Here is a 13769-nt window from a genome sequence, read left to right as displayed (position 1 = left end):
CAACTTAAACTAGACCAAGACTCAAAATCAATTAAATCAAAATAAAAATGGACACATTATAGGTTATGGTAGCAGTATATCTTATTTCATATACTTTTATCAAAATTTAGCTTTTTCAGCTCTGCCACTTTAAAACCTACACTTATCAAAATGTCAAGCATACAATGCCTCAGACTGACTGTGACTAAAAAGAACACAGTAGTGGCTAGCCATTTCTTTTTTTTGCCTGAATTAAAAGACCATCCGGAAACCTTTGGACACCCTGACACCTGAGAAAGAATCAAAAAGCCAAAGAAAGAAATATCTTTTTTCCACATTTGACATTAGAGTTAGGGTGAACAGGGAAAGGTTTCCCTTTTCACTTATAAGGCAGAGTACTGTAAAATGTCTGAACATACAAGTCTGGAGTTCCTCTTTGATTCTTTCATCTGTCTGCTGAGGTTGTCTAAATCCATCTGATGCACCTGCAGATAAGACCTTAGAAATCCCACATACATGTACATGTACATGTGCACACACACACACACACACACACACACAGACACACACCAAAAGTGGTAAAAATCATTGAAAAGGGCTAGAATATGCAGGATGCTGAATGGCCCATTTAATGGGATCGTCAAGTGTCATGTTAATAAAAGAACAAAAGAGTTGTTCCCCATTTTTCCAGGGTTACTTGAGTTTAGCTGCATCTTAACTTTACTGCAATAGTATTACATGGTAGGAGCAAGGTACATTAGACTTCAGAATTGCAGGAATTTTACTTTAAATAAGTAATAATAATAAAATAAGTGAGAAGGAGTTACTAGTTTAGGATCAAAAAAGTGTCAAAAATACGAACCCATCAAATTAGTAGGCTCATACACGTAAGTGTTTCTCTATTTGTGTACTGTATGTGTGTGCATGCATATGTGTTGTAGGTAGCCTATACTCACTGAAGGCCATTCTTGAGTGCCTCATACACCTGATCCAGCCGCTCTGGTTGAGGGACTTTAGGTGGTGGGTTGGGCTTAATAGACATAGTAAACATTCTGCTGGCTCTGCTGGACTTTCTGCTGAGACCTGGAGTGTTGAACACTGAGGAGTTCCTGCAACATCAGAATGCTGGGTCACACTGACAGTTTCTATATAATATAAGTCCTACAGTGTCGCCCTTTTACCTAAAGAAATATTTACAAAACATTTACATTTGATCAAGATACTGTTTATACTATGGCAATTGTTCATCTATTTTATAATGGTGTACAGTTGTCTTAAGACATTTAATACTGTATGTAATTTTGTGCACATTTCATATTTCATTTCTTTATATTTCAAAATGCTAAATAAGCATCTTAGAAAAAGACATGCCAGTCTATGAACACTGACTGCTCCCAGGACTCAGCATCTTTGTGATTGGCTAGAATGCATCTTCTGGGCAGTCTAATCTGAGAGGCTATGTGTGAGATGAGAGCCAATAAGGTCCTCAAATTTAACTCACAAGGAAGCTGTCCACTCGCTTCTGATCCTACAGTATTCATTCAAAGATTCTGACTTACCAGCTTTTGCCTTGTACTCAACTTACTTAGCCACATACAGGAAGAAGAAGACTCCCTAAGATCAATTAAGTTATTCCACACAAAACTCCATTCCAATTGTTCAAGTGGATACTTAATTGCTTGTTTTTTTTAAATTACAAATAAACAGTAGAGACATTGCATTTACTAGTAACATTCATTTCATTTTCTGATCTTGTTATATGGTTTTCAAAAACACTTAAAATCTGCTATTTATTTATGCACTACAAACAGAACTTTCATGCACTATTCTTGTCCTTCCCTGGCAAACACTGATAAGGATTATTCATTTCATTAATTAAGAGTCTTTCCCTGGGTACAATCCTAAGCTGATCCTGATGCTGTGGTGTTGTCACGGCCGTGACTCCGCTCCGTGTTGTCCTGGTGAGCATCACCATCTCTTCCCTCCACTCTGTCTCTTCCTCCCTGCAGTGCCGCCTAATCAGCCTATTCTCTACACCAGTCAGGGATCCTCAGTTCCGCCCTGCATCTCCTGACTGAAAAATCTTGTAAAAAACTATTGCTATTCAGTGTTTCCGTGGACTAAGTGAATTTGGAATTTCCTAAGAAGTAACTCCATAAGACTGAGGATTACAGCACCCTTCTGGTTTGTTCCCTCATACACCTTTGGTTGGTACTTTGTTTAGTTGCTACTTTGTATTTTTGTTGTACTTTGTTTTTGGCTCTGTTGTTATTTTTTCCCTGGTCTGTCAGCCGCCTTCAGTTTCTCCCCTTACATGTGCGCCGACTCCACTTACTCGCCACCCACCTACAGTAAGAATCCCACTCTCATTGTAGGTTTATACTGATTTTTTGCCATTGCTTACCATCTCTCTCCTCCTCAAATACACCAGCACCTGCCCCATCGGTCACTGCAGTCACACACCTCCCGTGGCCCTGTCTGTCCACCTGTTCCTCCACTTCTCTCCACAATAAACCTATTGCCTTCCTATTCCTTTCATTGTTCTGCGCTTATTTGGGTCCCACAAATCATTCTTAAAAATCTCCTGATGTGTGTAATGAAGGTCTGGCTGGGAGGACTAGAATGTCTGTCTTGAAAAGGTTGAGTTAAAGATTTCTTTCTCTCATCCAAGCAGAGATGTCAGAGACTTGCAGAATCATGTGATAGTTAGAAACTTGTCCATTCCAAAATAACTTTGTTCAGATGGGTAAGACCTAAACCAGGCCTGAGCTGCCCAAGTCAGATAGTTTAGAAAGCAGGACCTGGTGATTTACAGTGTCAAATGAGATTGAGAAGGTATAATTGCTAAGTGTGCCTAAGCATGGACCTGTAATACTATGTCTATATGGGAGCTTTTCTTCAGCAAAGAAAGTCACATGATGGTGTCATAAGTGTGACCCTGATGCAGATTTTCATTTACTGTAGCTTACTAAATTAAAGCTGCAGATTTTTCTTTCCTGCTCTGTCATTGGTTTAAACTTGATCAAACAGGCCACATGTAACTGGCTGAAGATCTTTCTTTGCTGCAGCATGCTACCCAGATGCAAACTGTTTCTCCTGTCAAGTAAACATTGCATGGATTGTTTATGCATTGTTTTTGTATATTAGTCTGGTAGGGATGCAGTGGCTAAGTTGGTAGAATTTTAATTCAATTTTATTTATATCATGCCAATTCACAACAAAGTCATCTCAAGGCACTTTGCGCAAGCCCTAGGCAACAGTGAAAAGGAAAAACTCCCTTTACGGAAGAAACGTCCAGCAGAACCAGCCTCAGAGAGAGCAGCCTTGCACTGGCAACAGTCAACAGTTATTTTTAAGTAAAATATTCTGTAAAGAGTAAATTAAAATTTAAGGGTCTCTCCCCTCTGGGTCTGATGCACTGATCTTTAACTAGACCCAGCTGAAGTGAAGTGGCTTTTTCCATCTTACAGCAAAGACATACCAAGCAGATCTTAACACTTTTTAGGCAGGCTCTTACACAAAGTACTTTAAGTACTGGATAAATGGTTAAGAAAATGTATGAAAATTCAATATTGGTATATTTCCACAATGTACATATATAAAAAATCATAAATAAAGTCAGAATGTTCTGTCATGTGAAACTTGGCATGTGTGTACCTGTAGGACTTATCGTGGGTGTTGACTCCCGTGAAGCTCTGGCTCCTAGTGATGGACTTGGAGGTGGGGCGTCTGACTGGGCGAACAGACAAAGACATGGTGGAGAGAGTTCGGGATGGACTCCCTGTACACAGGAGAATATATGAACAATCAACAAATCTTTTACAGTAAATTATTTTCTGCTGCAATTTGTTTGACAGTAGAAACAGAAAATAAGTAGAGTTAAGAGAGGTGGAATGCAACAAAATCAAACCAGTTACAATACATTTACAATATTCATGCACCTACTATCCTACAGCCTCTGAGTCTTTATTGCTGAATGCCCTATTCCTCCGCATGTTGGATCACCATCCACTCAAGGAAAATAAGTTTAAAAAAAAGCACTCAAAGATAAAACTGAATATTTACAGTTTATTCCAATTAAAGAAGATATCACACCAATCATATGCACACAGTGGAACCAGAAATAGCCCATACCCATGTAGGGGTAGAGGGGAGTCCATATCTGTAATGATCCACAGCAACAAAACAGATACTACACATTCTAGTCTTCATTACACATTTATCAGCATTTTAACACAGCTAAAATACAGTAAACTCCACAGCCACCTTTTGTCAACTTTGAAGAGAGTACAGACCTTGCACCAGACCTTGCAACATTTCTCTGCTTCTTACTGAAAATCCCCTCCAGATGACATAACCTGGAGGAGTTTTTGGTCATTAGGAGTTCAGATTATGTTATCTAGGGGAGCTCTGGAAAAGCAGGCTGATCATGATTACAAACTCCTTTAGTATGAGCAACAACATGACATAATCTGAACTGAAGGTACCGCCAAGTGAAGTTGATATAGGGAAGTCAGAGGGAAGTTTATGGCATTTATGTACATGTATTACCCATAGTAGGACCCAACAGCCCATTCCCAGCTATGCAGTGCTGGTCTAAGCCTGGTAGAAATTGGGGAGGGTTGCGTCAGGAAGGGCATCCGGTGTAAAAACTGCCAAATCAACATGCATACAATGATCTGCGCCAGCAACCCTGAACTCACGGGATAAGCCGAAAGGACAAAATAAATAAATAAATAAATTATACACACACACACACACACACACACACACACACCAATGGGGGAGCTGCTATGCAGGTGGAGCCGAGGATCAAACAAATCGTGGGATTGGTGGACGACCACTTTACCTTCCTGCGCCACAGTTGCCCCATTAGCTTATGGCACTCCTCCCACCACAGCATTTTATTTGGGATGAGTTCTGGAATTTGAATAGGTCATTCCAAACCTTAATTCTTTTATTTTTCCGCCATTCTAATGTAGATTTACTGGTTTGCTTAAGTTCATTGGCCTGTTGCATGTTCCACTATCAACCAAGCTTTAGCTGTTAGACATTTGTCTTGCATTTGCTTCTAGAAAACTCTGGTATAGAGGGGAGTTCATGGTCCATTCAATGACTGCTAGGTGTCCAGGTCCAGTGGCTGCTAAACAAGCTCAACTCATCACCCCTCCATCATAATGTTTGACAGTGGGTATGAGGTGTTTCTGCTGAAATGCTGGGCATTAAGGCCACACAACTCCAGTTTGGTCTGATGTGTCCATAGAACATTGTTCCAAGAGTCTTGTGGTTTCTTCATTGTTTTTTTTTTTTTAATTCATCATTATAATATCAGCAGATTTACAAAATACTTCTTAGTCACAATTATATTGTAATCTTTAGTCTATTCAGCTCAATTATAGAGTACAGCAGTAAAATTCTGACATTGTGCTTTAAGAGAATGAACCCACTTCCAACTTTTACCTATTTCTGTACCTGTGTCTGCAGAGCTGGAAGGAAGGAATGTGAGGAATCAAGATCATTACAAAAACTTATACCAGCTACAGAAGAATCTGATATTAGGATTGATTATTCACCTGCCAACTGCATGTTATGAAACTGTTTTCTTTTATAATTTTGTCCACCACATTAAGTATATCAGTTAGGACTGAAAAATCTCCTGTCTGTACAACAGTTTAGCAGCAGCACAAAACAGCTTCCGAAACTGAATCAAATCCTCAAAGTCTGAACATAAACTGAACATTATCACCTTTATGAAGGAGGATTTACTGCAGGACTGTTGGATTAGACTGATTTTGTTTAAGCCTATTAAACCCACAACTGAGTGGGAATTTATTCATTTATATGTACAACAGCAAAGTCACCACATAGACTTATTGATATCTCCTTAATCAAATGGAAACTGTGAAATTTGAGAACAATCAACATGAAGTCATGCCTGTCCTCCTCTGTCTGCTGCTGGTACAGGGTCCTGCCTGGTTTAGGAGTGTGACTGGCTAAATGTCCACCAGAACTTGTGGCATATTAGTTTGAACAGTGCATTAAGAGCAGCATTTTATGACTTTCAACTTTAGGTGGACGTTTGGAGCAGTTAGCGATTAACCAACAAGCTTGTTTTGGTGGACACCTGATGGTGGATAGGGAACTGTGGGCACAGCTAAAATTAATGCTTGCATGTCTGCATGTTCATGATCATTTAAAGATTGTTTGGATAATTTCCTCTTATAGATCGTTAGTGCGTTTTTATGCCGTCACCTAAACAAGCACTGATATTGTCCTGATATTGTCATATCCTGTGATTTCAGATTACAAAAATTAATATCTTGGCAATGTGTTAACACATGAATGCTCCAGACCAGCAAACTGCCAAAATTGCTGCTTTTGGAGAGGTCTGCAGACTCACTAAGTTGATCGGTAAATCAGGGGTTCATCATTAGCAGCACTAGAGTGTATCTTACCCTCTTAAATGCTATAGAAGTATTAAGGGGGTATTTAGTATTGCCCCTATGCTTTTTTCTTTGTTGCTTTTTTGTGTGAAATAAAATAGGCACATTGAAAAAAGTTACATTTGTTGTTTGCTGAGATTGTATTAGCCTAATACAATCAGATGATTTTTATTATGTTTTTGCACAAAAAAAACAACAAAAAACAAACCAACATGAAATTAAAAGATTGGGAACTAATTTATTACTAACTAACTATATTGCAGCTTAGGAAAGTGAAATGATTTTCCTTTTCTTGCTTGACATAAAATTTTTGCTGCTCAAAGGTTTGAAACCTTCTTTGACATATTTTGCATATTGGAAATGTTTTCAACAAAGGGTGAGTTTACGAAGTTGTCCAAGTTGTATTGGGTGAATTATATTAAGAGATGGTTCTAATGTTTTGGCCATCCTATTTAGAATGAATGAGGGGGCCAAAACATTAGTACCACCTATTCTTATAATGCACCCAAGTACGACTCCACTACCCACTTCAGCTTCAAAAATAGAGTAGAATTATCACTTTTCTGACAGTTTTAAAATATGAAAAATTATAACATTGTAAAAGTAAAATTCATGAAAGAGCCGCTGTATTGGATTGAACATACATACATATATAATGTATATATAAATATATATACATTATATATATAAAATTACATCTCATCTGAAGGCTCTAATCTACTTTCCCTTCTCTGGCCTTTAACCAACATCTAAAGTCAGTGGCCTGAATCATTGTGTAATTATTATTAAATCCGTGATACATTTCAGTCAAACAAAACAGTATTTTCACACTGGGGTCTATCCAATGTTCCGTATCCTGTTTCTTCAAACAGCTGAAAGAACTTTGCACAGCGACTGCTAAACAACCCCCTCCCACAGTACAGGAAATGTTACAATCCTACAGGAAGTCAGATGCAACTGCCTCTCCTGACAGGAAATTTAACAAAGGGAGATAGTCATAAAATCTGCAGTCATCTGCAAAAGTCAGTTCTGGTCAAGTGATGGAAAGAGTAATTAATGATATCACCTTTTTAAGTAAAAAAAAAATAGTAATATGTAACCTGAATTTAAAAAAAGGAGAAGAAAAAGAAAAACTGTTCTTCCATCATTCCACAAAGAAGAGAGAGAATGTAAGCCTGCCAGATCTACTGAAAGGACAAAACACAACAGCTATAAAGGCTGGGTCCCTCACATCCCTTACATGTCCTAAAGAGATCCCAAAACACTGATCAAAGCAAACACCAACCTTGATGGGGCTCCATGGCTCTATCAGAGTAAGAGTTCAGACAGAGCACTGGTAGTCAGCACATATCTCCTTGTCACATTCCAGTATTGTGTCTTCCTTGCGATCTTCAGCCTTACTAACAGACTGTCATTAGTTAATCATTCAGCATTCAGTGAAGTTTATGAGCCATCAACTCATTCTAACTGGAATCAGCTCATCTATAAGTTTGTCAGTTAAACTCATCAAACTGAAAATGTCTGTCAAACTCTTTCATGTTCCCTACCTTATCCAAACAGTTGTGCAGTCCTGCCCAATGACAACAACAGATTCCAATCACACCATCTCTTCAGCTATTGATGTTCTGATATAAACAGAGGGACCGTGGCTCTCTGCCACACACCTACGCCTCTGTGGTAAGCTTACTGTATGTGTGACACCACACCTATTGTTTGAGGCTGTCTGGCCTCTCTCACAGCCCATTCTGGAAAAATGTTGCCTGGGACACACACACAGACACACATTGACAATGTATCCGTTACATTGTTGTTGCCCCACACAGCAGGATGAACTAAGGTTGCTCCTAGTTGCTTAGAACAAGACATATCAACAAGTACAAGTCAGTCTGATGTGGAAACAGCTGTGCATATTCATGTTCCTTAGACGATTATTATTGTACACTAAATGGAAGATTTAAGTGATAAAGACACTGTGCCAAAAACATTTCCTCAAAAAGAAAATTAGAAAATTGGATCTTTACTAATAGCAAAGCAGATGACTTAACCAAAAGGCAAATGTAACCAATAATATGTCATTCCTTCATCAATGACCAGCCCATTTGTCTAAATACCCACAGCATATTTGGTCAAGTAACGGTAAAAGCTAGATAGCGAGGGAAGGCAGGAGCTGCCTCTGAGCAGATTCTGAAAGCCCAGAAAGAAAGAACAGATAACATGAATGAGAAAGACCTCTCTGTTCACCTATCATTACATCGTACCAGACCTTGGGGGAGCTCTGGAAAAGCAGTTTAACCACAATCACAATCATAGTGTGAGTAATGAGATGATGTCACTGAACTGGAGGTTCTTCCAAGTGACATGATCTGGAGACATTTTTCAGCCAGAAGAATAGAGATATTTTAACATAGGGGAGCCAGAGAGAAGTTTAAAAGCATTATTGTATATTTACACCTTACACTAAAGGTAAAATCTTATGTATCCCAAGCACAAAAAGGGCTCAACCATTGGCTGGCTGACCATTGGCTTGGTCATTATCGAGATGAAGGCAAGAGTCAGTCGGATTTGTTTTTGAGATATATCCCACAGCATGTGCAATAGTCAGAGTCCTGTCAGACCGACGTCTGTCTTGATTATCACGCTCATGCTTGTATTTTGTTTATTTTTTGCACTTCCTGTTACTCAGTAAGTGGTCGTCTTTATCAGATTTTGCACTTCCTGTCTGTGTCCCACCTCCCTTTGTCTGCTTTCACGCCATTTCCCCAGGGCCACACCCCTCACAACCTACACTTTGTTAGCTGTCTCCCCTTCATATCTCTGTCTCACAATCATTCTTTCCAATGTTGTTGCTATACCTTGTGAGCTACAGAGAGTACTTAATAAAACTCTACGAATTTGTAAATAAACCCTTTAACTATTTCATCATCGGTCCTATGTTTTCACATTTAGATCTGAGTCTAACTGTGCCACACAATCAACATCTTCTCAGCCAATACAGCATGTTGAATCAGCACCAGTCCATCAGTAAGAGAGACTACTCGGATCAGTGCATATGACAGGACCATGGTATTAACAATACCAGTACAACCTTTTAAGGCATATATAGAAGTAGATATAAACCATTTGTAGTGAGAGAGAGGAGTGTAAAAATGTACTGGACTGGACAATACGCTCATTCCAGAAGGAATTTTTCTTACGCTTAAGTGAATCTTTAATCAAATCCTCTATTTGATTTTATAGACAGGATGTCAGGGCGCATCAGAGGGAAGGATAGTATCTTGTTTGTGATCTTCAGAAATACTGCTTTTTAATTTGCATATGAAGTCGATCTTCTGGTTTCATCAGGCCAGGACCATCAGTATGCACTGGGGCACTTAGCCCCAGACTGGCCAGTGGATGGGTGCAGCATCAGCAGAAGTGCTGATATTGAACCGTACCTCTGTAGTGAGGAGGGGCTGAGCCACATGGCAAAAGGTCGCTGCTTCTTTGTGTTGAAAGAGGCCGTTTAAAGTGGTTCAGCCATCTCTTCAGGATGCCCCCTGGGTACTTCCTAATTGAGGTATTCAGGGAATGTCCATTTGGGAGATCCTGGGTTAGTCTCAGAATACCCTGAAGAGGTCATAGGTGTGATCTAGCCTGGGAGTGCCTTGCGATGCTCGAGAAGGAGCTGCAGAACGTAGCTGGGGAGAGTGATGTCTAAGTTATCGGAGCTTGCTACCACAACCAGACTTTGGATAAGTAGTGGAAAATGGATGGAATGGATGTCTAAATGTCCCATTTATTTAAACTACAGAACCATATGCTGCATTACACGTTACATTGCACGTTACATGGCGCCCTCAGAGGCAGATGTGTTTGCTGGCTTCGCACTCAAATGTCGGATTTTTCTTCTTTTTTGTGTGTTTTTTTCACGACAACTGCCAACTCACAACATCTTGACTTTACTAGTTTTATTCCACTGGAGCTACAACTTATTGTTCACTCCCAGAGTCACCAACGAAACCACCCCGGGGGCCACGAAGCACCTCGAGTGAGTTAGCTGACCCCAGGAGAGAAATTCGGAGATGGCGACGCAAGTGAGGCAAGAGGGGAGGGCTACATGCTAGGCTAAAAGCTTGCGCTAGCCGACCACCGCTTCTTAGCCTCATGCTAGCGAATGTGCGTTCTCTGGAAAACAAACCGGACGAGCCACGAGCCAGGATTACAACTCAGCGGGAAATCAGAGACCGCTGTGCCCTGATTTTCACCGAGACCTGGCTCTCAGACAAAGTCCCAGAAGACGCCATTTAGCTACAGACTCACTCTGTTATCGGAGCCAATCGAACGGCCGCGTCCGGTAAGGATAAAGGGGTAGGTGTGTGTGTTTGTCAACATCTCGACGTGATCAGCGTGTTAGAAATGTCTCATCCTGACGCTGTTTAAGATGTTGCTAGCGACTTCAACCAGTGTAGTTTACGGACTGTATTCCCCAAATACCACTAGTATGTGGACATTCCCAACCGTGATAAGAACACTCTCGATCATGTTGCTGTACAACATACGTGGTACATACAGGGCTGCACCCCGCCCCCACTTCGAACACTCAGACCACATCCCTTTGTTCCTGTACCCTGCTTACAGACAAAGACTGAAACAAGCACACCCTGTCACCAAACAGGTTAAACTCTGGATCCCAGAGACTGAGAGCACCCTGCAGGACTGTTTTGACGGACTGGGATGTGTTTAATGCTGCAGCAACTCTGGAGGACTCTTCCTTCAGCATACAGGATTATGCTGAGTATGTGAGTGGGTACATCAGCACTTATGTCTATAACATCGTGCCCACCATACAAATCAGGAAGTTTCCAAACAAGAAGCCCAGAGTAAACAGTCAGGTACGTCACATGTTGCGTGCTCGCTCTCTTGCATTTAGATCAGGCAATGAGACAGAGTACAAAGCTGTGAAGTATGGACTGAGAAAAGCCATCACAGCGGCCAAGAGGCAGTACAGAGAGAAGCTGGACAGCTTTTATTCTACTGCTGACTCGGGGCGGATGTGGCAAGGCCTGCAGCACATCACAGACTACAGGACCACCATCAACAACATCACCTCAACAGACAGCCTGCCGGACGACCTCAACACATTCTACAACCGCTTTGAGGCCCCCAGCAAACACTGCAGAGAGGGGGCTCACACACACCTGAACCACCCAACCCCCCTCCCCTCCCCCAACTGTCTCAACAGCCTAGGTACACAAAGCTCTGAGGAAGATCAACCCCCGCAAAGTAGCAGACAACATTCCTGGGCGGCTCCTCAGAGCATGTGCCAACGAGCTGGCTGATGTTCTCACCTCCATCTTCAACCTCTCCCTCAGCCAATGCACTGTTTTTTCGTGATTTAAGACCACGACAATCGTCCCCCTGCCTAAGAAGAGCCCACCCAACTGCCTGAATGACTACAGGCCAGTGGCACTCACTCCAACCATCATGAAGTGTTTCGAGAGTGCTGGCCCACATTCAGAGCAGCATACCAGACATTACTGACCCCCTGCAGTCTGCCTACCGGCCCAACAGGTCCACCTCGGATGCAATCGCTGCTGCCATCCACTATTCCCACTCTCATCTGGAAAATAAGGAATCATACCTAAGGATACTCTTCATCAACTACAGCTCCGCCTTCAACACGGTCATCCCCCACAAATTCACCCATAAACTGTCCACACTTGGTCTGCACCCCACCCTCTGTGACTGGCTCCTAGACTTCCTGACTGGCAGGCCTCAGTCTGTCAGGATTGGTAATAGGATTTCAGCCAGTATCATCACAAACATTGGCACTCCATAGTGTTGTGTACTCAGCCACATCCTCTACACCCTGTTCTCCTACGACTGTGTCGCCTCCCACAACGACAAAATCATCTTGAAGTTTGCGGACCACAGCGCAGTGATGGGACGCGTCGCTGGCGGTGACGATGCAGCCTACAGGAGGGAGGTGGCCAGTCTGGTGTCATGGTGTGGAGACAATAACCTCGCCCTCAACACGGACAATACGAAGGAGATGATAGTGGACATGAGAAAGGAGAGGAGAACACATCAGCCACTGTTCATCCGGGAGCTTGAAGTGGAGAGGGTGAACAGCTTTAAATACCTGGGTGTCTGCATCAGTGAGGACCTCACTTGGAAACCTCACGTCACACAGATGGTCAAGAAGGCCCAACAGCGGCTGTATTTTCTGAGGAGGCTGAGGAAGTTTGGCATGTCCCCTAACATCCTAAGCAACTTCTACAGCTGCGTCATCAAGAGTGTCCTGACCAACTGCATCACTGTGTGGTACGGCAGCACTAGTCATGGACCGCAAACGCCTGCAGAGAGTGGTGAAGACTGCACAGAAGATTACCAGGACTCCACTGCCCTCTCTGCAAAGCATCTACCAACGCAGAGTCCACAGGAGAGCTGCTTCCATCCTCAAAGACCCCTCCCACCCCCAGCACGGACTGTTCACACTTCAACCCTCTGGACGAAGGTACAGAAGTGTGAAATGCAGGACTTCAAAACTGAAGAACTCTTTCTTCCCCTCTGCAATCAGACTCGTAAACAGCTGATAAGAGTTTGCAATCAAGGACATAACTGTTTACATGGACATAACTGTTTACATTGATTTACATTTTTGCTTTTCCACATTCATTATTTCAGAACTGCACTACCTCACTTTTTATTGCCTTTGTTCAAAACTGCACTACCTCACTTTTATTGCCTTTATTGCTCTTATTTTTTATTGTATTTTTTTTTCTATTTTTATTTTACTTTACTGTATGGCATTTATTGTGGACGGCAAAGTAAGAATTTCATTGTGCAGGGAAACATACTTTCGGTCTGTGCATATGACAATGAATCTTGAATTGTTCCAGCTTTTCAAGTTTTGCAGCGTGATGCTTCTTGCCTTTAACAAAGGGTTAATTTTCTATCCCTCCCATAATTATTTCCAATTTCCGGGATAAGGTGTGCTCAGTGAACCAGAAACTGGAAGATACCATTTTAAATGAAGGTGGAGTGGGAGAAGGCAAAGTGATTTGGTATCATCCAACTTCTGATTGATTTAAAAAATTAATGTAGGTAATCAACAGTGGGTAGGGCAGAGATTATAGGGGGGAAACGCAGAGTAGGGGTCCTTAAAGACTCTTTGGACGTTTGTGAAGAAACTGGATTGACACTGCTGAGTGTGAATCAAAAATTATTTATTAGAACAGGGGTCCTTTAAAAAAGTAATTAAGAACCCCCTGCTCTAATAAATCTTATTTGGCTCACACTCAGCAGTGTCAAGCCAGTTTCTACACAGGAGTGCAGACACCTTGCACTAGCGCATTACATTTTGGC

The 13769-nt window shown here is 41.6% G+C and overlaps 1 protein-coding gene across 7 annotated transcripts in view; it reads right to left on the bottom strand.

Moving 5' to 3' along the window:
- ripor1 (RHO family interacting cell polarization regulator 1) overlaps positions 1-13769 on the bottom strand; it is a 58678-nt gene that overhangs the window by 22114 nt on the left and 22795 nt on the right. For 5 of the 7 annotated variants that reach the window (XM_067500550.1, XM_067500552.1, XM_067500551.1 and 2 more), the window contains exons 2-4: positions 3637-3760; positions 936-1088; positions 399-477 (exon numbers count right to left, since the gene is read on the bottom strand). In XM_067500550.1, the coding sequence (XP_067356651.1) occupies positions 399-477; positions 936-1088; positions 3637-3734 (330 nt within the window). In that variant the 5' untranslated portion in view covers positions 3735-3760. Of the gene's footprint in view, positions 1-398; positions 478-935; positions 1089-3636; positions 3761-7707; positions 7857-7969; positions 8105-13769 lie in introns of those variants that run through there. The other 2 variants (XM_067500553.1, XM_067500549.1) reach the window with 2 other exon arrangements.

Source organism: Channa argus, chromosome 4 (assembly GCF_033026475.1).
Source record: "Channa argus isolate prfri chromosome 4, Channa argus male v1.0, whole genome shotgun sequence".
Lineage (NCBI taxonomy): Eukaryota > Metazoa > Chordata > Actinopteri > Anabantiformes > Channidae > Channa > Channa argus.
This window is presented reverse-complemented; position numbering and strand designations above follow the sequence as displayed.